At 34.4% G+C, this 23909-nt stretch overlaps 1 protein-coding gene and 1 pseudogene across 2 annotated transcripts; one reads left to right on the top strand and one right to left on the bottom strand.

Annotated features, from left to right (window-relative positions):
- Positions 1 to 1624: 1624 nt before the first annotated feature.
- On the bottom strand, positions 1625 to 18409 carry LOC114410821 (annotated as a pseudogene).
- A 2301-nt stretch (positions 18410 to 20710) lies between these two features.
- Positions 20711 to 23629, top strand: LOC114409739 (F-box/kelch-repeat protein At1g74510-like). Of its 2 annotated transcripts, none has more exons than XM_028373314.1 (2): positions 20711 to 20930; positions 21742 to 23629. In XM_028373314.1, the coding sequence occupies exon 2, from the start codon at positions 21761 to 21763 to the stop codon at positions 23084 to 23086; it is 1326 nt and encodes a 441-aa protein (XP_028229115.1). In that variant the 5' UTR covers positions 20711 to 20930; positions 21742 to 21760; the 3' UTR covers positions 23087 to 23629. The 2 variants fall into 2 exon arrangements, with proteins under 2 accessions (XP_028229115.1, XP_028229116.1); XM_028373315.1 differs by lacking the exon at positions 20711 to 20930 and adding an exon at positions 20982 to 21649.
- Positions 23630 to 23909: the final 280 nt, after the last annotated feature.

Raw genomic sequence — 23909 nt, 5'->3', positions numbered from 1 at the left:
TTCTGAGATCATTAGTCATTTGGAAATTAAAGGTCTCACTAATCTAATTTTTAACATTCAAGCCTACATTTTTCAAAAAGAAAATTCTTGTTTTCTCATTACTAACCTTCTGACTAGAGCTTTCACAAAACAATTCTAAGCAATTTGAATAATATCCACTTGATCCATACTTGCTTTCACAAAAAGAACACAATTTTTAGAGAAATCCAAATGGGATAAAGGTGGGTCACTGCTAGATAAACAATTCAATAAGATGAAATAAGCACTCCATACATTGAACAAAGAGATAAAGGGAGATCGAATCTCCTTGTTGCTTGCCCCAAGAAGGTTCAAATTCATCAAGCACCTCGTTATTCCATAACATTCTCATCTTAGGAGTGTTGATAAAGCCAAAACCAATGAGATGAAGGAATGAGGAAGACAAATATCCTAGAGCATCCTCTAACAAAGTTCCAATTAAGTATGTCATAGGCTTTCTCGAGATCTAGTTTAACGATCATCCATCCCTTATTCCTTGTCTTAGTCTTCATGGAACGCATAACCTCCTATGTGATGATAATGTTAACACTACTATACGTTTGGGGAACAAAGCTACATTGATTGGGGGCTAACCATGTCTCCATCACTGTCTTAAGGCTATGAGCTAGAACCTTTGTGAGAACCTTGTAGGAGACATTACAAAGTCCTATGGGTCTCATATGTTTCGAAAAGGTCACATTATCTACCTTCAGAATAAACATAATGAATGTCTCATTTACATCTGCTATGTCTCCAATATTATCTTCCATCATATGAATCAAATCACACAAAGCAAGCCCAGCAATACTCCATTGTGATTGGTAAAATATTGTTTGCAAGCCTTCTAGACTTGGGGCCTTAAATCCCATCATCCTCCTTATGGCTTCATGAATCTCTTCATCAAATATACCTTGACCCAACTCCCCAATATCCTACTCATCTAGACTATATACTATTATTTTAACAAAAAGGTAGAAAGTTACCTAGATCTTTAAACAAGTCCTTATAATAACTAGTCGCCATCCCTTCCAAAGTCGTGGGATCTTCTACCTAATCTCCAACTTCTTTCTAAAGCATCTCAACCTTGTTTTTGCTTCTACGAATAATGGTAGTTGTAACACCCATTGTTACTATTATGATTTCTCTTGATTTATTTGTGAAATTATGAAGTAAAGGAATTAATTTAAAATAAATTGCCCGACATCATTTTTGAAAATAATGAATAACTTTTACCATTGCTTAAAAAAATGTTACTATTGGAGACCTTTCAAAATGATAAATAATACTCGTTATACAAAAAATAAGGCGTTTATCAACATCATATTTTTCAATAAGAAACAACTTAATTTATAAAATGCTTGATTTCCATTAAACCAATACAAAAAAATAAAAGCTAATTTATACATTCTTGATAAAACTTTGTTAAACAACTACATTATACAATTATAACAGTTTTACAGTTTTGATATCATATACTTAATACATTTGAATCACTACGAAGAAGGATAACAACATAAGATTAAAACCTAATCTACTCTCCTTTGTACAACAAAAGACAGAGACTTAGAGTACTGACTCAAAGAAAACCCAACCTTATATACTCATTTCAAAACTCTCGAGGCACCATCAACAGATCCTTCTTCTTCTCGAACAAGTACAACCACCTTTTTAGTACTTGTCGCAACTTTCCCATCTGATCTTCGTTGTTGGCATCGAGTCCATCATTATCTGAAAAACAAAGAGTGTATGAAATGAGTCACCCATCTCCTCTAAAACTGCAAGAAAATGACCTTACAGTCACAAACATAAATATTAACCACTACGATGTGGTTCTCTCATGGTCTCACTCGCAATCTTGTTCACATTTCTAACAGATTCTAAACTTATCACGCTACGAGCCCGTGCCACTAGAACTTCCAGAACTTAGTGGTCTTACACAATTTAAGTCAAATGACTATTGGGAGTACACTCATTGTCACGGTACAATGACAAGGTTCTCACCAACACGGTTATGGCTTGCATTTTTCAGGGTTGCCAAGTCGATATTATGGAAGCACGACCACAAACTTGTAGAAGCAAAGCTTCATGGTGAATCAAAGGTGATTCAAAGGTGTTTTGATGATAACAAAAGATGATGACAAAGGTGATGACAAAAAGCCCAAAGGTCAATCAAAGAACAACTCAAGTAAATCAAAGATCAATCAAGAACAATTCAAGAGTTCAAGATAAGAATCAAGAAGAATTCAAGACTCAAGAAGAAAGTCTAGAGACAAGAATCAAGATTCAAGGTTCAAGATCTCAAGAATCAAGATCAAGATTCAAGACTCAAGATTCAAGAATGAAGAGAAGACTCAATCAAGATAAGTATTAAAAAGTTTTTCAAAACTTTGAATAGCACATGAGTTTTTGACAAAACCTTTTACCAAAGAGTTTTTACTCTCTGGTAATCGATTACCAGATTGTTGTAATCGATTACTAGTAGCAAAATTGTTTTGAAAAAGTTTTCAAATTGAATTTACAACGTTCCAATTATTTTCAAAAAGCTGTAATCGATTACAATGTTTTGGTAATCGATTACCAATGCCTTTGAACGTTGAAATTCAAATTCAAATGTGAAGAGTCACATCCTTTCACACAAAAGCTTTGTGTAATCGATTACACTAATTTGGTAATCGATTACCAGTGTTTGTTTCTGAATAAATCAAAAGATGTAACTCTTCAAAAGGGTTTTGACTTTTTCAAATTGGTTTTAAGTTTTTCTAAAAGTTATAACTCTTCTAAATGGTATTCTTGACTAGACATGAAGAGTCTATAAAAGCAAGGCTTTGTTATACACTTATTAATTCATTCAATACTTTTCACATTCATTTGATCAATTCTTTACAAGCCTTGAATCTCTTTGAACTTCTTCTTCTTCTTCTTTGTACCAAAATCTTTCTGAAGTTTTCTGGTTTTCCAAACCTTGAAAACTTGTGCTATTCATCTTTTCATCTCTTCTCCCTTTGCCATAAAGAATTCGCCAAGGACTAACCGCCTGAATTCTTTTTGTATCTCTCTTCTCCCTTTTCCAAAAGAACAAAGGACTAACCGCCTGAATTCTTTTGTGTCTCCCTTCTCCCTTGTCAAAGAATTCAAAACGACATAGTCTGAGAATTCTTTTGATTCTTCCCATTCCCTAATACAAAAGTGTTCGAAGGACTAACCGCCTGAGAATTCTTTTGTATCCCCATTCACAAAGCATCAAAGGTTTAACAGCCTGAGATCTTTGTCTCAACACATTGGAGGGTACATCCTTTATGGTTCAAGTAGAGGGTACATCTACTTGGGTTTGACTGAGAACAAGAGAGGGTACATCCCTTGTGGATCTTTGCTTGTAAAAGGATTTTTACAAGGTTGAAAGAAATCTCAAGGACCGCAGGTCGCTTGGGGACTAGATGTAGGCACGGGTTGTTGCCGAACCAGTATAAAAACTCTTGTGTGTTTGTTTCCTTCTTCCCTACTCTTTTAACTTTCCGTTGTGCATTTAATTTTTGCTTTTACTTTCTGTTAAGTTTCTCTTCTACTCCTCATTCTCTTAACAATTTAGTAAAAGCCTTAGAAGAGTAATTTTTTAATTAGTAAAGGTTTAGGAATAATTAATTCAACCCCCCCTTTCTTAATTATTCTGAGGCCACTCGATCCAACAAAACTCAGTGCCACACCCCCAAGAAACAACAAGTTAGCGATCCATCCTTCAGGTACCACTCTGTGTGGTCATCCAATCTCTGAGGACTAACTCCCAAACAACTTTCCTCACTAGAATTGTCTTTATTCACCTATGTGGGATTCTTCAATCATAGGTACTTGGTGATGGTTGAAGAACAAAACATGAGCTTGAGGCCTCACCCTCGACTCCTCAACACAAAGATTGAAAATCACCACACTAGGTGATTATTCCGACTCCACCTCTCATCATTCACACTTAACACAAGTATAATTTCCTACATGGCTACTTTATGCTTACTTCTCCAACTGACATCCATGTTTTTCCTCACGTTCCTCACGATGTATGTTGTCTTGATGTGCTACGTCATGAATATAATGTATCTACCACGATTCTCTCATCGTTAGGGAAAGATAACTTCTCCTTCTTTCCCTATAACCAAGATATTAAACTATTCCAAACACATCACAACACACAATAAAATTCCCAAGGCATCGTCACACATTTCCATGAATTGAGTCCATGTCCTATCTCACGTTTTTTTAAATTGTATGCAATCCTTTCTTCTCACAAGATTATACGGGGTTTATCGTAATTCCTGCTCTCCAACCAAAGGACCTAAGGCTCATTCTAAGTCCACTTCATAATAATGTATTCCAATGTGCAAAGGTATCTGGTGTTTACTAAGTCCAAATGATTCATTAGATTCACACTTTTGTTAAGTTTTTATTTATTGTTCATCACAATGAACCTTTATTAATATTAGGGTTGAATCCTAGTCTCTACAAATGCACTCATGCATTGAGTCCATTTGCTCCCCCCTCAAGGATTTCCTAATCCTTAGTCACAAAAATAATTTTCAAAGTCAGCATATAAGCACACACCAATCAAGGTTTCTAGCACACAATTTGCTTGAGGGTCACAAGTCCTCCTAGTCTCCAACTCAGTCAGTAACAATTCAATAATATCAATTAAGGTGCAAGAAATTCATGCTTAAATCAATTCAATTCTCAATTCATAGATACTTAGTAAAATTAGCTTCTCCTAACCTAACATTAAAACCTATTTATGTATCTCATAGTTCTCATACACTAAGGAAATTCCAATTGAACTTCATTTGGAAGTCATTCGTACACATTCTGCAGGGTTCTAACCTTGAGCCTAGCTTGACCTACGCTTAAGCTTGGCTCATCCCACGCTTAAGCCTGAAATTCAGTAGCTCAACTTCCTTTGCATACCATCCTTCTTAGGCTTGGTTCAGCCTACACTTAAGCTTGGCTCAACCTATGCTTAAGCTTGGTTCCAGCCAAACTTAAGCTTGAAAACTATCAACTCGTCTTTCCTTGCAAATCATTTTGCTTAAATGTGAGTAGCTCTTCACTTAAGCGCCATGTCTTCACAGAACTTCGAAAAAGGAGTTTTTCACTTTCAATGGCTTCCAAATCAACCTTAATAGGATCCCAAACATCTTAAACATGTTTACCCAACCCAAATACCCGAAATAAAAATAATTTACAAGTTATAAATGAAGTGACAAAAATACCACAAGAAAAGGGGTTGAATTACGATTTTGAAAAACCTTTTGAGCTTCCTTTGAAAACAAAAAGGTTTTTTATGATAGTTCAGAATGAAGATTTGTTTTGAGCTCATGATGGAAATTCAAATTGCTTAGAATGAAAATGCAAATAATTTTAAAAAAAGTTCGTTTGCATATTAAAGCTTTTGTTTCAAAGACAGTTGTTTACTTAACACCTTTTGATAAAAACAAAGTTTAGTTTAGTTGTTAAGATGAAAGGTTAACAAATTTAGTGTTTTGATCAAAAAAAAATTTCATATTTATGCAAAGCAAAGTAAAAAGTAAGAAGAAAGAGGAGTGCACAAAGGTTTTTGTACTGGTTCACCCCAACCTTAAGCTACGTCTAGTCCTCACCCTTAAAGATGAGATTTCACTAACACAATCAGTTCACAACTAGACCAGCAACCATTAGGTTTCAAAAACCTGCTAGTTTCCCACTTGACAATCCTAGCCTCGACTAGACCAGCTACACTAGTGGGTTTCACCTTTGGTACCCACTGTTTGACTTTTAGAGAAAAAAATGGATTTGTGTTTAACTACATAGAATGCAGATTTTCACCTCACAATGAAGGATTCCACTCAAGAATTTGATCTCATGCTTCTATCTAAGAATATTATAGACTTTTCAAGTTCAATATAGAAGTGGGTCACTCTCATAGAGAAGGTTGAAGCTAAAATGCATATTTCTCAATTAGAGATTTACTCTTGTTGTATTGTTTTGGGAATGCTTTAACTTGTTCTTCATGCCTTTCAAAAATGCTTCAAATAGATCCCAAGAAGATTGTTGAGGTGGGCTTCACATAACTAATAGGCTTTTAGAGCAAGTAGGTTAGTTCTAATGTTTGTTGAGAATGAATCCATACTTAATGAATTATCTTGTTAAAGTTCAAATTGATATCCCATTCTGATGTAGTGTAGCTTCATCTCTCTTAACACTTCTTCACAGCTTCAAGCATTCTGAAGTTGATTACTTTAGAAAGAGTCAGCCAAAATTTAGTCGTGTTAGTGTTCTGTCCAAGGTCAGACTGAGTGGTATACTTCAGTCTTTTATTCTGACTCTTCACATTAATTCTTCTCATGGACAACTTCAACTTTCAACAAACTTGCATCCTCTTATGCATATAGCTCTCACTTTTTGATGAGCCTTCAATGAATGTGGTAGAATATGGAAAGTGATTATGATGTTGTCTAAGTGATGCTTTATGAGTCATTTTGAACCATTTTGATGTTTAGAAAGTCAGAGTCAGGTCTTCACCATTATGATGTAGACTTTGCCATAGCTTAATTTTGATTCAGGATGTTCTTCATGTAGCCTTTGATAAATCTTCTATGTAAGTCCTTGTTGTTCAATATCTTGCCAAGAACTAATTACTCATAGGGAAGCAAACTTCATCATAATGACAGGCTTCAAGAATTATTTTTAGTTCTCAACTCTGACAGTTGTTCTGAACCTTTATAAGCATCATTCTGAGTACCTCATAATGGACATATCTGCTTCTTAAAGGAATAAAACACTAAAACACTTAAGCAAAATGTTAGCCATCACTTAAATTCATCATCCTTTCAATTTGCATCGCTACTGATTTGTTATAATTAAAACAACCAGGGATGTGGATTCAACACTAAAAACCTTAACATGAAATCTATGAGAAAAAGACCGTAAGTGTTGGTTTATGGAGAGCTAACTTCCTATGGGTCCTATAATACTTCTAATGGAGGTTACTCCATAACCAAACAAGAATGGAAAGAGTAAGGATGGATTAACTCCTCTATACCTCAGTATGAATCACGAAAATGGTGGAGGATGAAAGGCTTGCAGCTCAAAACTCAAGAACCATGTAGTCTAAGCAAGAACTCTTCTTCTCTCATTCTCCAAAACTCAACGAAGTCTACAAACGCAAATAACAAAAACTAAGTATAAAATAAAGTGGGAATGGAGTGTTAAATAAGTCTAGGACAAGTCTAGGATCAAGGGTTTCAAGTGCCCAAAGGTTCCTAGGCCTCCTCATGTCATCAAGTGACTTGATTGAAGGAAAAAGTTGATGGAGGGAGAGAGAGGGTGCATTTGGTTGTGTAGCTCTAGCCATTTTTGAGTGGTTCCCTTTTTGAAATATTTGTTATATATGGTTAAGACAGGATTAGGCATAAATGGAAACTTTGCTTTAATCAAAAGAAGTAAAACTCTAGCTAATTAACCTAGTCAATGGTGCTAATCATAATTGATCATGCACAAAGTAAATCTACACAGTGTGAATTTACACTGTTTAAACTTGTATAGTGTAATTTTACATAGTGTAAAAATCAATTCTAATTCCTACTAAACTTAGCACATAAAATAACATACATATAATTAAAATTTTAAATTAACTACTTGAATTAAATGCCAATTATATTTCTATAGATCACACAACACAAAAATTTTTATAATATGAGTTGTAATTTTTGAGCATGTTATAATAGTGCCATGGAAGTATTTGATATTTTTATCCCCTAACTCGAACCACTTACACTGTGATTTTTAAAACCACGGAATCTTTTCTCTAACTAAAATTTGTTCATACTCTGACTAGAGATCACCTTGTAGCTCTTTAAGATAAGGATTGGGTCCATTTAACAACTTACGAGATATTCCCTACAACCTTCTCATAAGAAATTTTTTTTGTCTTGAAGATATTGCCAAAGATGTTCTTATTCCATTCCATAAAGGACTCTTGATCATGGTTAACATGTTGATTCCAAACATCCTTAGCATTCCAAACCTCTCTAACCACTTCCAGAAATTGATTATATGCCAACTAAGTCGATTCAAACTGAAACAACCTTCTACATCTCTGGCTATTTCTAGCTAGGAATAAACGCATTAGAATAGTGCAATGATCTGACTTAAGAAGGTTTAGATGATATAGAATTGCTTTAGGAAATTCAACTCTCCAACTCAAATTAGCAATAAGTCTATCTAGTCGCTCATGAAGTTTCTTCCGCTTCTAAGTAAAAGGAGAACCTTTGAAACCCATATCTAGCAAGTTACATTCTAGAACAATGGATCAAAAAGCCTTATCACCTCTATGGGATGCCTGAATATAACCTCCAAACCACTCAAAGTCCCTTAACACTGAATTAAAATCACCCATTATGCTCTAGTATAGGTTAACATGATCAACAATGCCCCTTAAATCTCTCCAAAGATGCACTTTGAATTGCGAGTGAGGACTCACATACACAATTGTCCAAAGCCAGGACACAACTCCTTGGGTGACTTTGAAATGAAAAAAATGGTTAGAGTACTCTAGAACCTCCAAACTCCATTTAGTAGAATCCTACAAACACCATAGCCCACTAGCATGGCCTTGAGCATCTACAATGAAGGACTTATCAAAGGGAACTCTACTAATAATATACTTCACTCTATCTCCATTCACATGTGTCTCCAATAAACACAAAGCACCAATATCAAACTCCTTAATGAGGTCATAAACTAGACTTACAAAACCTTTTCCCTCTTGTAGCACTATAGTTTTAGCAGAGCAAATTCATTAAGACTGGATTAGGTGGTTGGGTTCGAAAACCCAGGGAACTTTATACCTATTGATAGTTTTTCCATTACAATGAATAATAAAAGTTGAAGCTCCTCGATCAATATAATTACGCATGGCTTCCGCAAATGTGCGAGTCTCTTCATCTGGCATGACAACCTACATGCACACTCCATTATCCAGTGAAATAGTTTGGTTTGTTTGGGCCCTTTCCATCCTATATAACCTTTCTATGACCAATGCATCATTCTCATTTTGATCCAAAACTATTGAGCCTATATTCTTTGTGGATCCCACCTTTTTTTTTTACCAGAAATAACCTTTTCAATATTCTCCGGACTACTTTTCATAGCATTCACTCCATGTGACACCACTTGCTTATTTTTACACATATTTGCCCCACCATAAGGAGTCTCTTTGACACGTTCTTCTTGAGGGTTCTTTCCACCTGTGGAAATCCATACCTTCGTAACCCTAGGTTGACTTCTTGTAGGCATACTATTTGCACTATTGAAAAGAAGGTCTTCTACGACGGTTGTAACGTACATTCAAAGATGGTTCAAAATCATCTTTGAAGCCAACGTCATCGAAAGTCTTGACTTTCGACAACGGTTTCATAAAAAACCATTTTAAAAAATGATACCCTTTTAAGACGATTATTAACTAAAAACCGTCTTAAAAAAATACCCTTTTAAGACGGTTCTTTTAAGGACCCTCTTAGAAAATGTACTTTCTAAGACGGTTTTTAGGTACTCTTCTAAGATGTTCCTTAGCTAAAAGTCATCTTAGAAAGTACACTTTCTTAGACGGTTTTTAAAAATCATCTTAAAATCATTTTTTTAAAGAAAAATTTAAAAATTAGTGAGGATTCTAAGACGGTTATCTGAAAAACCGTCTTAGTTTGACAGTTCTCTGAGACGATTTTTTTAAGAACCTTCTTAGAATGTATTATTTTAAAAAAAATTAAAATAATAAAAATATTATCATTAAAAAATTGAACATCTTACTTTTATTCATTACACCAGCAAGGACCTGATTAGAAATAAATTACGAAATTCACCTATAGTGGTTCAAAGCACATGCAACATCATGTATGAATGCAACATCTCCTAGCCTTGATTAATTATAAAATAAACAATAGGTCCTGAAGAAATACACACTGCAACACGTGTATACGAAAAGCACTTTCTATTAAGGTCCTGTTTGAATAAACTTCTCTGTATACACTTATAGGAGAACAAATAACAAGGTAAATTGAACTAAACTTTTCATATAAGTTAAAATAACTTATATACTTAACTTTTTTTTTTATAAACATAGGTTAACAATAAAAAAGTGGAACCACTAATAAGATTAACACAATCAATTAATCAAGCTTAAGGCACAAAAGAAGCATTCCATTTCAAGCTCAAGCACAAATAAAAAATAACTAAATAATATTTTTTTTAAATAATATTACCTTTTATAAAAACATACGAATTTCATCATTTTTTAAAAGATTCAAAAACTAAGCCAATATAAGCCACAAATCTTATCCATTTACTTGAGCAAATTAAAGTCTTATTATTGAACTGGCCTCTGCCAACTACACCCAAAGAGTAAAACACCAATCCACCAATTAATCCTTCCTTCAACCATTATCTCACAATGTCTTCAAACCTCACCATTGAACAAAGGCTCGAGCAGCTGCAAAAGGCAAAGGAAATAGCACAACCCTAACCACCCAAAAAGGCCAAAATCCAACAGGTAGCACATCATCTCTGAGACCGAAAGCATTTAACCAAGCATTACGTGCCAAAACTAATCTCATTGGGGGTCCCATCCATCAAAAAGGCTATTGAGTATTGACACAAGTTTTAGTGGAGCTTAAGTATTGCCTCTGAGTTCATAGACTCTCTTGCATGTACAAAAACTCAAAGCTTAAGTATGAAATTGATTAACAAGTACATATCAATAGCCTCTAATGATAAGTCACCTATGAACTTTCTTAGTCCTAGCTCTAACTGTAATTCTATGATGTATCTCTATCGAGTTTGGGTCAAGGGCTGGTTGAGATATCTCTAATCCTTTTCCCTTCACAATTTCAATGTATCTAAAAAAAAAAAAAGGTGCCCATGTTAACCCATTCTCTTTGATGAGAGCACAAGTCTATCATGAGGTGATTGACTGGTTTTTAAGAGAAGAACAAGATAACAACTAAATATGTGTTTGGCTCAACTTGTTTTAGAGTAATAATCCCTTATTTTTGTTAGCTTCTTAAGAGAGCTTTGAAAAACAAAAGTATTTCTTAGAAGAAAGTTGTTCTAAAAAACATTCTAAGAGGTAATTATAGATAAATAATCTATTAATGCTTAGGAACAAACCATAATGCACTATCTTTCTCAGCTAGAGTACTTGTATCTGGTTCAATAAGAGTTAATTTACATATTTCTTCTAACTCCGACCTCTTGTTAAAAACAAGTTCTTTTATTCTGCATGCTTTTAGTTTGGCAAGGCTGTCCACTTCTGTTGAAGCCTAAAACAAGAATTTTTAGTCTAGGATCTCCATCTCCACAAAATAAATTGCAAAGAATGAAAAAAACAATAAAGTGTTGGATCAAGTGGCCTCGAAATAGTTAAGAAAGGGGGTTGAATTAATTATTAATGTGTCTTGTCTAATTAAAAAATTTCCTTCTTAACATTACTAGATTCAACTAGGCTTTTACTACTAAGTTAAGAAAGTAAAGAATAGAAATAGAAACTTAATCAAAAGTAAAAGTGGCAATTAAAAGAACACAGTAGAAATTAAAAAGTGTAGGGAAGAAGAAGACAAACACAAGATTTATACTGGTTCGGCAACAATCCGTGCCTACATCCAGTCCCCAAGCAACCAACGGTTCTTGAGATTTCTTTCAACCTTGTAAAATCATTTACAAGCCAAAGATCCACAAGGAATGTACCCTCCCTTGTTCTCTTTGAACAACCAAGTGGATGTACCCTCCACTTGAACTGATCCACAAGAGATGTACCCTCTCTTGTTCTCAGTACAACAACCCAAGTAGATGTATCCTTTACTTGTGCCACAAAGGATATACCCTCCAATGTGTTAAGACAAAGAATTTTCAGGCGGTTAGTCCTTTGAATCTTTGTAAGGGGAAACAAAAGATATCTCAGGCGGTTAGTCCTTTGAAATCTTTTGTTTAAGGGGAATGGAAGAATCAAAAGAATTCTCAGGCAGTTAGTCCTTTGAATTCTCTTGGAAAGAGAGAAGGGAGACACAAAAGAATTCAGGCGGTTAGTCCTTCTATTCTTTTGGCAAAGGAAGAAGTGAATGAAGAAGAAGAATAGCACAAGTTTTTGAACAATGAACTTTTCTTGGAAAAGAAAGTATTGAACAAAAAATCTTAGAAAGAAGTTGAGAAATGAATAAGAAATTTTTGTAAAAAACTTGTTATGAAATTCATGTCATGGTCACATATTTATAATCATTTGATGACTCAAGTTAAAGTTTGTAACTCTTGGCAATTTCTTTAAAACTAGTCACCTTTTAAAAATTGTGACTCTTTTGAAAACTAGTCACTTAAAAAGTTGTGACTTTTGAAAAAATCTTCAGAAATAAGTCACTTTAAGAATTGACTTTTGGAAATTTATTTTTCAAAATTAGTCACTGGTAATCGATTACCATCAAGGTGTAATCGATTACACATCAACAGATGTGACTCTTCATGTTTAAATTTTGAAAATCAAAACATTTAGAAACTCTGGTAATCGATTACAAGTAGTGTGTAATCGATTACACAAGTTTAAAATGATTTGAAAATATTTTAGCACTAGTGACTCTTGAAATTTGAAATCTAACGTTTTAAAACATTGGTAATCGATTACATGCTCATGGTAATCGATTACAGCTTTGTAAATCAGTTTTGAAAACAATGCTGGCTACTGGTAATCGATTACTACTTTTTGGTAATTGATTACCAGAGAGTAAAACTCTTTGGTAAAAGATTTTGTGAAAAATTCTTGTGCTACTCAATGTTTTGAAAAACTTTTTTAGTACTTATCTTGATTGAGTCTTCTTTTGATTCTTGAATCTTGAGTCTTGAATCTGGATCTTGATTATTCTTGAATCTTGATTATTGAAACTTGATTCTTGAAGCTTTTTGACTCCTGATTCTTTGGAACCTGCTTAACTCTTGATTCTTTGGCATCATCAAAATAATCTTAGAAGGCATTGCTTCCATAATCTCCCCTTTTTTGATGATGACAATCCAGAAATCAAGAGGATACATACAAGTTTTGTTCTACCGTTCACTCATCTCTTTCTTCCCCTTTCTTTTTGAATTTATGCTTAGTTTTAAAGTTTTGAAAATATAATATCTTGATTTCTAAAATACTCATTTTTCTCTCCCCTTTTGGCAGCATCAAAAAGGCCAAAGTGCGTAAATCATGAATAATTTAAAAACATACATAAAGCATAATTTGAATAAAACCAAATTGAATATATACCACTCAGTCATATATCATCAAAATAACCAAGTCTAAGCATAAAGCGTAAACATCTAAGTGCAAAATACATCAAAACATCAAGTTCAGTCATAACTAACTAAGTACCAAATACTTATCATTAAGGTTCAACTATCCTAGTATTATAATTTTTCTGATCAAAAGTATATATAGTTTCCATGTATAGAGTTCAATAAAAGACCACAGGCGTTCACATAATTGAAAGTTCTTGTAATTTATGCTCTTAATTTATGAGAGGAAAATATAAATTCTTTAATAGGAAACACACTAACTATTATCAATTACCACATGAAACAGGTAATAGTTATGGTTTTAAAGTTTAATTATAATTTTTTAAAGGACAAAGGATCATTTATTTACCTTTTAAATGATATAAAGGATCAAAATAAATTTTTTAAAAGATTAAAAATTAAATTGAACTAAATGATATAAAGGATCATCTATTAATAATGAGTTGGCCTTTAATGGAACACACTAACCATTATCATTTAGCACGTGTAGTTAAGAAAAGGCTTTAGACTAATTGAAAATATATAGATTGTTTTGCATATGTTTCATAGAAACATATATTAATAAATTGTTTCACTTATTAATAGCTACAATAAAATACTTTTTTTAAATTACTAATAATGAGTTAGCCTTTTATGGGGAACACACTAACCATTACCATTTACCACGTGTAGATAAGAAAAGGCTTTATGATAATTGTAAATTTATAGATTATTTCACTTATCTTCCAGAGAAACATATATTATATTAATATCTACAGTAAAAGACTTTCCCCACTTACTTTTCAATCCCACCAAACATATATTATATTAATATCTTTCATTAGGTGCTTAGTCAATCAATTTTGATGACAATTAGAGCTAGTTTCACACTGCTATTTTAGTTGCATTGATATACTCACAGTATATAAATAACTTTTCCAATAGGCACACATCTAGCACAAAAAGCAAGAATTCACCTTTTCACAAAAATTCCATGCCATAATATGATCAATATCAAATTGGATTGAGAAAAACCTTAATAATTTAACACTATACAGATAATAATAAATAAAAAAGGCATTGTGGATTGTATCCACGTGAAAAGCATAACACTGACGAAGAAAACGAGGACAATACTCAAGAGTTGACCATCATAAACAAACTTGTAAGAACCTTATGCTAAGAAAACATTAATGATCTAATTCTCAATGACTGACCAATATTGAACATGTTATTGTTGTCCCCATAGTTAACTGCATGCACAATTATCAAATTGAGAAAAATTAAGAAAGATGCATAAATCAGAGAGAGCCACTCTAAATCATTTGATTCTCTATATATTCTAGATAAAAACAAGGGTAAAGAACTAATATGGGACAATAGATATGACATTATCACCGAGACAACTGAAGGATTGATTTACCTGCATGAGAACTCAAACATTAGGATAATCCGCAAAGATATAAAAGCCAACAACATCTTATTGATAAAACGCTTGCAACTCCAACTCCAAGAATGATTCCAATAATTAGACCGATTTTATTGTTGTTACTACTTGGAGGTTTGCTACTAACAATAGGTATGAAATCTTTACAATATAAAACAATCTATCAAATTCAAAAAATATAAATTTTGAATATCCAACTGATAAGGGATTATGCATCATGAAAGTTTAGTAATTAAACATCTAAATTGCCAAAAAAATTTCATAGTATTACCTAGGATAGCATGGATGGCTTGAATTAAGGGCCCATAAGTACCTTGAGTAGGTATGAAACAAGTACCTTTTCCAGTCCAAAAGAGATGAATCTCAAGATAGTTTTCTATCACTCTGTATTCACAGTACAACTATTGCTAGAACTTTATTAGTATTTATTACCAATAATGCACTTTTTTGACAACTAATAGCATACCATCGTTCATCATTGAACACATTTTATTACAAACCAAACTCTTGCAGGAAAATAGTAATTACTATGTATTATATCTTGAAACAGTGGTATACTCAACTTTTGCTTTTGGACCTGCAGGGGTTATATGGCTCCAGAGTACATAGCACATGGTCAATTAACAAAAAAAGCATACATATATAGCTTTGGATTGTTACTGCTAGAAATAATTACTGGAAGACTGAACAGCAAAGCATCAAAATATTCAAACAATCTAGTTACAATATTAAGTTGCACAATATAAGTTAATTTGTCCTAATAATTTTTCAACTAGTTAAGACAAGATTGCATGGTGAACCGACTTGTACCTTTCTTTCATTAATTAGACATGGAAGCATTTTCAGTCAGGGACTACGGAACAATTAATTGATCCATGCCTAGTGTTAGATGACAACCATGGAAGCAATGTCCAGAATGAAATTTTAAGAATGTTGCACATAGGATTGCTATGCACCTAATACCTTTGATGGCTTCCCAGGGAGTCTTAAATCCAAACCCAATGGACTTCCAAAAGCGGTTCACACCTTTTCCAGGTCTCTTTCCCTTCCGAGTCTTCTTCCAACTGCGAAAGGGACCAAAAACAACAAACGATTCAGCATCAAAACATCACAATGCAAAAAACAAAAAAAAAAAAAAAGTGAAGCATTTTCTTGAACACTAAGTGTACCTGTGGTAGCTTGTTTTGAGACTTGGTCAGCCATCTTAATGACATTGTCCCAGGTGACTTTGGTGGAAGAAAAAGATGGCAGTGTTTGATCCAAAACCTAACAGAGAGGTTATGAAGACGATTCAAATGATGATATTGGCAACAAAAATTTTCTCCGTAAATATCAGTTCAGCCGAGTCACCCACACTCAAAATCCAAGGGTATCCTACAAAAACAAAAGATCCATCAACACAACGCCTCCCCCCCCCCCCCAAAAAAAAAAAAAACTGAACTTTTACAAGAAGAAGAAGCAAGTAGTACTCAAGGTTTGTTCTGCAAAGAACCTTCTAGAAGAGTCCCTACAAAACATTTTTCTGAAGAGATCCTTGGCGGCGAGGGACATAGTTCGGAAGATCCTAGAAGGAAACCTAAGCTTATCCCTAACCACATGCTCAATTATCTATGCAGCATAGTCTCTGTAAAAATGGGGAATCACCGCCAACATTATATACAAAATCACCCCATAGCTCCACACATCAACCTTCTCATCGTACTCCCTTCCCAACAGAACCTCCGGCGTCACATAGTATGGTGTCCCCACCACGTTGCTCATGCTCTTCCCGTCTCTGAACCACTCCACCAAATCGAAGTCAATGAGATTAAGATTGTCCGCCGAATCGAAGACAATATTGTTGGGCTAAATATCGCAATAGGCGACACTGAGGCGGTGACAGTGTGCGATGGCTTCCAAAAGGTTCTTCATGAGGGAGGCGGCATGGGACTCCGAGATGGGACCATCGACCATGCAGTCAAAAAGCGTGTGGGGCTAGTGGAGAAAATGTTAAAGGATTTAGGGATTTTGGCATGAGTTCAAACTCAAGTTTTAGAAACTTAAATGATGGGGGAGTGCTTCACTCCATATATTAAAATTTCACATGCACAACAATGATAATTTTAGGTAAAATCATCTTTAAAATTGTTTCAACTAAAACGATTTTGACTAAAACCGTCTTAAATTTGAGTGTCTTTACACCACTTATTTAAGAAAATGTCACTGGTATTTTTTTTAAGACGATTTTGATAGAGCCGTTTTTATTCTAACATCTTAAAATGTTGCTTTGGTAATAGTGTTGAGTCATCATTGACCATGAATTAAGGCTGCTCAATTATGACCTCAGATCACCATTATGAAGAATATCATAACGTGACCCTACTATTTTATTTTGTTGTGAATCTTCTGCATTAATTGCATGATCTCCTTCAATCTTCTTCTTATTCCTTGCAATAATCTTTGGTATCTTTTTATTCCCTCTCCTCACGATCATCCAAGGCCCATAGAGATCCGCATTATCCGTAGATAATTGACTAGCATTTACTTCCGTTACAAGAGTCTCGTTTTGGCTAGGGCTAGCATCATCAACCTTCTCCTTTGTTGACTCCCCTACCTCCATGGCTGTCAACTCTTTGTTGTTCTCACCATTCAGATTTGGATCTACACTAATCACATTTTCACTACATTGACTCTGCTTATGGCCATACTTGCCACACTTAAAACATATAGAATTAAAGCCCTCATATTCCAGCCTTTATAAGTAACCAAACACATTTATCTGTGGAACCAATTTCCTATCTCGATCAATCTCCACACAAATTCTAGCAAACTGGCCTCTAGAATGAATAAGGCTAGTTTATTAATCTTCAACATAGTCCTAAGTTTGCTTCCAACCCTCTAAAGGAATTTATCATTATATAATTCAATAGGGAGACTAGGAATATGAATATATCCACGCTACAATCTTCTGCACTTGCTTATCAGATACATTGAAAAATGGCCTCCATCTCTACAACAAGTAATGGTCTGCTAGCATCCAAGGCCCTTCAAATGTGGCATGCCTATAATCCTCCACTACTATAAAAGGAACCAAGAAATAATCCTGGGGCAAATCAACAATGCGAATAGATCCCGTTTTCAGCCAATGACGTTGCAACTTATTCTCCATCATTTTATAACTCATCCTCTTACCTAGCACATTAACAATCAAGGTATTTTTCCAGGGTTCACGCCATTCTTCAAATTCCTCTGCCGTGATAGGGATCGTAGGGCACGGATCCAAATCCTTACCCATATCATCTATAATCTCCCTCTCCTTGAAGTAATTCCTCCTCGGGATCTTGTATCTCTTTCATAAGCCTCTGGAAGCATGTGAAGCCCTTATTTCCATCCATAGTTAGGAGACTATATATCCATATACGACTTAGATACCTCCTCCACTCCTCCTTCAGTAATTGGTTGCTCAGTCATTGATACCTCCTCCACTACTCCTTTAGCAACTAGTTGCTCAGTCATTGCCTCCTTCACCAAGGCATTGATGTCCTTGGTTTTGACTTTTTTTTTAACTCCTATTGAGAGGATATCATCTTTAGTAGGACTCAACTCTGAAATCCTAATAGAGTTCGTTTTTTCTCTCATCTTTTTAGACCCTTTTCCCATTGTCACTAGGGATGTTAGTGCAATAACACATATATGTTACATTGTTTGGTCGTTCAAATGATATTATTATGTACTGTATTAAACTTTCAATTTCTAAAAATGCATTTTTCTAAATATAAATTAAAATTTGTTAAAGTGAAAGACGAAGCCACTTATAATTCTAATTAAGAAAAACAAAAAACTATCAAAAGAATTTTAGGGATATATACAATCTGCATCTAAAACTAATTTATGATCATTACTCAACTAATTTGTTTGATATCCATAAATTATTAACAACCACATTTTTCATCATCGAAATTAATCCAGGCATTAAGGAAGCTTAATTAAAAATGTAAAGTTCATGTCACTTCTATAAGTAAAATGGCGCAGCAAGGAAAGCATGTCATACACTTGCAGTATACAGTACTAAAGCACCAAAAATATCAAAGTAAGAGTATGTGGAATCATTATATTATACTAAGTATACGTTTGAGTAAACTTTTCAAAAGCATTCCTATGAGAAGAAAATTTAAAAAATGAAATAAATTTATCTATAAATTCAAATTAACTTGTGCACAAAAAAAATTATGCATATGATAATTTTAGTTTATAAAATCTTTTTTTTCTTCTAAAAGTGCTTATAGATAAACTTGTCCAAAGAGATTTTAAAACTCACAAATGATACCGTCATGCGTGTAAAGTTCCCTTACAAAAGGATTGTGTTCCTTTGTGTAAGAATCATCATAGGGTGACAAATTTTCTTCTAAAAAATTCCCTTTAGATCGAACCATGCTTCACCTGTATCTTTCCTAGGAATTCTAAGTATGCCAAATAGATTGAAGAAAAGAAGACAAGGAAGAGTTTGACCCAGGTGTTTGCAAAATAGTTCAAAGCCTCTTAAGAAACGATATTCCTTAATATGATGCAAAATTAAGATGGTAAGGATGTATAGTAATAATGGACATAAGTCTAAATATTATACCTAACAGATTAGTTATGTTTCTGTAATAATTTAATTTGTAATAAATTAATTTAATTTTTATCAATAGTTGAGAGATGCATTCAGTAACTCGTGGAAAATAAAAACTCAAGAACACCCAGTAGAAATGTGAGATAATTTATTAGATAATTTATTTGAAAATCTCTCAAAAGTAGTTAACATGTCCTAGTCAAACATGGTTAACCCTCTTTCTCTTAATTCAAATCTTACTTGGATTGCTAGGGTTCAAATTACGAGAAAGTATAAGTCCAGTAGAAACAGCCAATTCAGAATTCTCTAAAATATGTTTGATCATTCATATTTTGCAAACTCAATTATTCTATAGTTTTATTGTTCATGCAATGTAGGTCACAAACACACAAACAATTAGAATATAAAGCCACCGATTTTAGAGGAAATTAAACATAATAAAATAAAATAGTTGACTAAATTAAGATAAATTTCAATCAAGAGAATTGAAGTTCATCTACAGATCAAATCCCTAGAAAAGAGGGATTTAATTAGCCATATATACAGACAAGCATACAAACAATCTCATATACATAACAAAAAATAAGGGATAAGAAAAGTTACAATTCAAAGCCCCATAATCTTCCTCACTTTGCTTCCCGATCCAACAAATTTAAAAAGTGCTGACAAATGACATTACATCAATTTTGAAAACTCAGAAACTAAACTTTGAACTATCAATCATATTATATCATAAATTAATAATACTTTCCATAACAACGGTGACTAAAATTGACAGCGAAAAAATATAAGGAGAAAAATACTAATTTTTTTTATTAAAGACTAAACGTAAAATTTGAAGAAAAAAAAAAGTCAATTGAAAAAATAGTTAATTCTTATGTGATGAGAGTGAATTGGGATAAAAAAATAAATTAAATTAGAATGTAAAAATATGAGTTTTATTTTATTTTATTGTTTATTTTTCTTTTTTCCGTTTTTTTTTTCGATTTAAACGAACGGATACTAAAATGATGAAGTTGTAGAATTGGGATGCAACAAAGGAGTGAGTGAGAAGAGAAGAGAAGAGAAAGTGAAGATGTTGTTGGAAGCAGACAATCGAGGGAGGTAACAACTAACAACAGAGAGAGCAAATAGAAAGAGGGAGTTGGCAACAACACGTGCCATAAAACAGCCGTTAACTTAGCCATCCCAGGTCAGTCCGCAATCCAAACGGCGACTCCCACTCATCCCAATTACTACCACGTAGGCCCCACCCCTCTCTTCCTATTCTTTTCTTTGTCTTTTTAATATATTTTTTTCTTTTTATTATTATTATTATTATAAATAAACAAACAAATCTCACCCTTGCATCGAGTGTTCTGTTGACAACACAACACGAAACACACACATGACACAACACAGCACGCTGCAAGAACAACAACAACAACATAGCCACAACACAACCAAATGACACCCACAAAGAGGGAGACAAAGAGAGACGCTACTACTTCTTCCTCCTCTCTGCTCGCAGAACCCTGAAGCTCCAGAAGCCCCTTTTCGAATTAATTCGCTTCTCTTTTATCTAAATTCGTAAGCTTTTCTTCTGTCTTTTTTTCCCTAGGGGGGTGGGGGTTAATTAATGTTTTCTTTTTTGTTTGCTTTTGAGCTTTTTGTTGGGTTGTCTTTGTTTTTTTTTTCAAGTCTTGGAACTGGAAAAGGGGAAAAGGGTATACGGGGTTGCTGCCAATGTAAATTACAAGTGATCTTTTCTTTATTTCTTTCTTTTTCTTTTCTTTTTTTCTTTTAAATTTTCGTATGTTGATTTGTTGGAGGGTGAGAAACTTTGGGGTTTGAATTTGGACACGCACGCTGTCATTTTGATTCTGGTTTTATTTTATTTTTTAATTCGATTAATTCTTAAAATTGTTCCCTTTTTTTTTTTCTTATATTTTATGCCGATTCACCTAATGAGATCTGGTTTTTGGATATGTTGTTTGATTTTCTTTTGAGGTCTGGTGATCGTGTGTGGTTGGATGTTGTCAACGCTTTCTTGTTCATAATCTTGTTTCTGATCTGTGTGCATGCTCTAAATTTTTGAGCCAAATCATGATTGACCAAGAGGGTGTTTGTGATTCAGTTTGCGCTTTCAATTAATGGGTGGAGATTGTTAATATCTCTTATTTGTTTGATTATTTGATTGTTGTGAGATGTGCATGTCTTGTTTATGGGTATTGTTCTTTGCGGCACATGGAAAATTGATGCTTGTGGCTTCATGATTTTAGCTTAAAATTGACCTATGTTTTTTGTAAGTAAGTATTTTTGTCATCGGTATATTGGAGTTTTCTTACTTAATTGGTTTTAATTTTGATGGATGAAAAATAAGACTTTTCTTTGTAACCAGATTGATTCTTTTCGTCGACATGTTGGAGGGTCCAACCTTTCTTGTTTCGAGGGACATACTGAGCTCTTGTGAGCAAGAGACCAGGTGGATCTACAATTCCTTCTGTGTGATGGAGCTCGCGAGCAATAAGCGTCGACTGGAACTAGAGGAAGAAGCCGTGTTGACAAAGTCATGCAAGCTTTCAGATGCTCCAGAGAAAGGGGAAACAAAGAAGAGCATCCAAGATCTTTCCCTATCAGTCAACCAAGCAAATGCTCAAAACCATTCAAGTGATCAGTCTGACTCAAGTTCACTTATCTTCCAACTTGGTCGGGACATCTCAATTAATTGTCTCCTACGATGCTCAAGGTCTGACTATGGTTCGGTTGCCTCATTGAACCAAAGTTTTCGATCTCTCATCCGAACTGGAGAGCTTTATAGGCTGAGGCGACAGATGAGTATCATAGAGCATTGGGTTTACTTCTCTTGTAATCTCCCTGAATGGGAGGCATTTGATCCAAACACCCGTCGATGGATGCGCTTGCCTAGAATGCCCTCTAATGAATGCTTTATATGTTCAGATAAGGAGTCCTTGGCTGTTGGTACGGAGCTTCTTGTCTTTGGAAAGGAAATAATGTCTCCTGTCATATACAGATATAGCATTTTAATGAATGCATGGTCATCTGGTATGGAAATGAACATTCCTAGATGCTTGTTCGGTTCTGCCAGCCTTGGAGAAATTGCCATATTAGCTGGTGGTTGTGATCCTCGTGGAAACATCTTGAGCTCAGCTGAGCTTTATAACTCAGAAACTGGAACGTGGGAGCTTCTCCCAAACATGAATAAAGCAAGGAAAATGTGTTCTGGTGTATTTATAGATGGGAAATTTTATGTCATTGGCGGGATTGGAGTAGGTAATTCAAAGCAGCTAACATGTGGTGAGGAGTTTGATCTGCAGACAAGAAAATGGCAAAAAATACCTAACATGTTCCCTGGGCGAAATGGAGGAACTGAGGCGACTGAGGTATCGTCTGCTGCTGAGGCACCTCCTTTGGTTGCAGTTGTAAATAATGTATTGTATTCTGCAGATTATGCCCAACAAGAGGTAAGGAGATATGATAAAGACAATAATTTGTGGGTCACTATTGGAAGATTACCTGACCGAATAGTCTCAATGAATGGCTGGGGGTTAGCCTTTCGTGCATGTGGAAATCGCCTAATTGTTATTGGTGGGCCAAGAGCTTTAGATGGAAGGGTAATTGAGATCAATGCTTGTGTCCCAGGTGAAGGTGTGCCAGAGTGGAACCTGCTTGCTAGCAGGCAATCAGGGAGCTTTGTGTATAACTGTGCAGTGATGGGATGCTGAGGCATTTGCTTTTGGTGAATAGTGCTATATGGATTTATTCTGAATGGAATTAACATTCTTCACTTTCAAGGAGAGATGATTCTGGCTCTTGGGTAATCAGCCCACCTTTGGGGGTAAATATTTACTCCTATTTAGAGTAACAGATACAGTTTTAGAAGGTTCACAAAACTGAGTCTTTTCATTTTAAGTTATCATGATGGTTTTTCAAATGTTGGCACAGTGACAGGTGAATAATTAGCTCATGTTGGGTTGCAATCACCTTTTTCATAAGTTCAATTGAAGTGTTGCAGAATTGTAACTGGTCTCAATTTTTGTCTTCTTTGCTTTCTGTTGCGCCCCCTTTTTTAAATATGTATTCTAATCGTCTTCAGATCTTCCCAAACCCTGTTGGTGTTGCCTTGCCTTTTCTTTTTCCTGTCTTTTATGGCAGTGTTTAATTGCATCATCCAAGCTGTATCATTCTGTTTGTTTCAATTTGAGTTGAGACAAACAGAACTCAATCAAGGTTGTGTGCTTCTGTTCTGGTAAATATAGGTGAATCAATGATATTGTTTTCAATTTAATTAATCATAAATAGACCCACAAATTATGGGTTATTGAAAGCAAATAAGGAGATTTGGGGGTTTTATTTTATTTTTGAACAATATGAGGGCTGATGAAGTTAGTTGTAGGCCATAACACTTGCACTCTTCAAAGATATGAAGCTGAACATGAAGTCTATTTTTGATGAACATGGATTGATATAATTCATATAATTCTAGAATTTCTAAAACTACTTTGGCATTCTTCAATGTTATCTAGAGATCGTGTTTATGGAACTTAT

This window comes from Glycine soja, chromosome 4 (assembly GCF_004193775.1).
Source record: "Glycine soja cultivar W05 chromosome 4, ASM419377v2, whole genome shotgun sequence".
Lineage (NCBI taxonomy): Eukaryota > Viridiplantae > Streptophyta > Magnoliopsida > Fabales > Fabaceae > Glycine > Glycine soja.
Note: the sequence above shows the minus strand (reverse complement) of the source record. Positions and strands in the feature narration are given on the sequence as shown.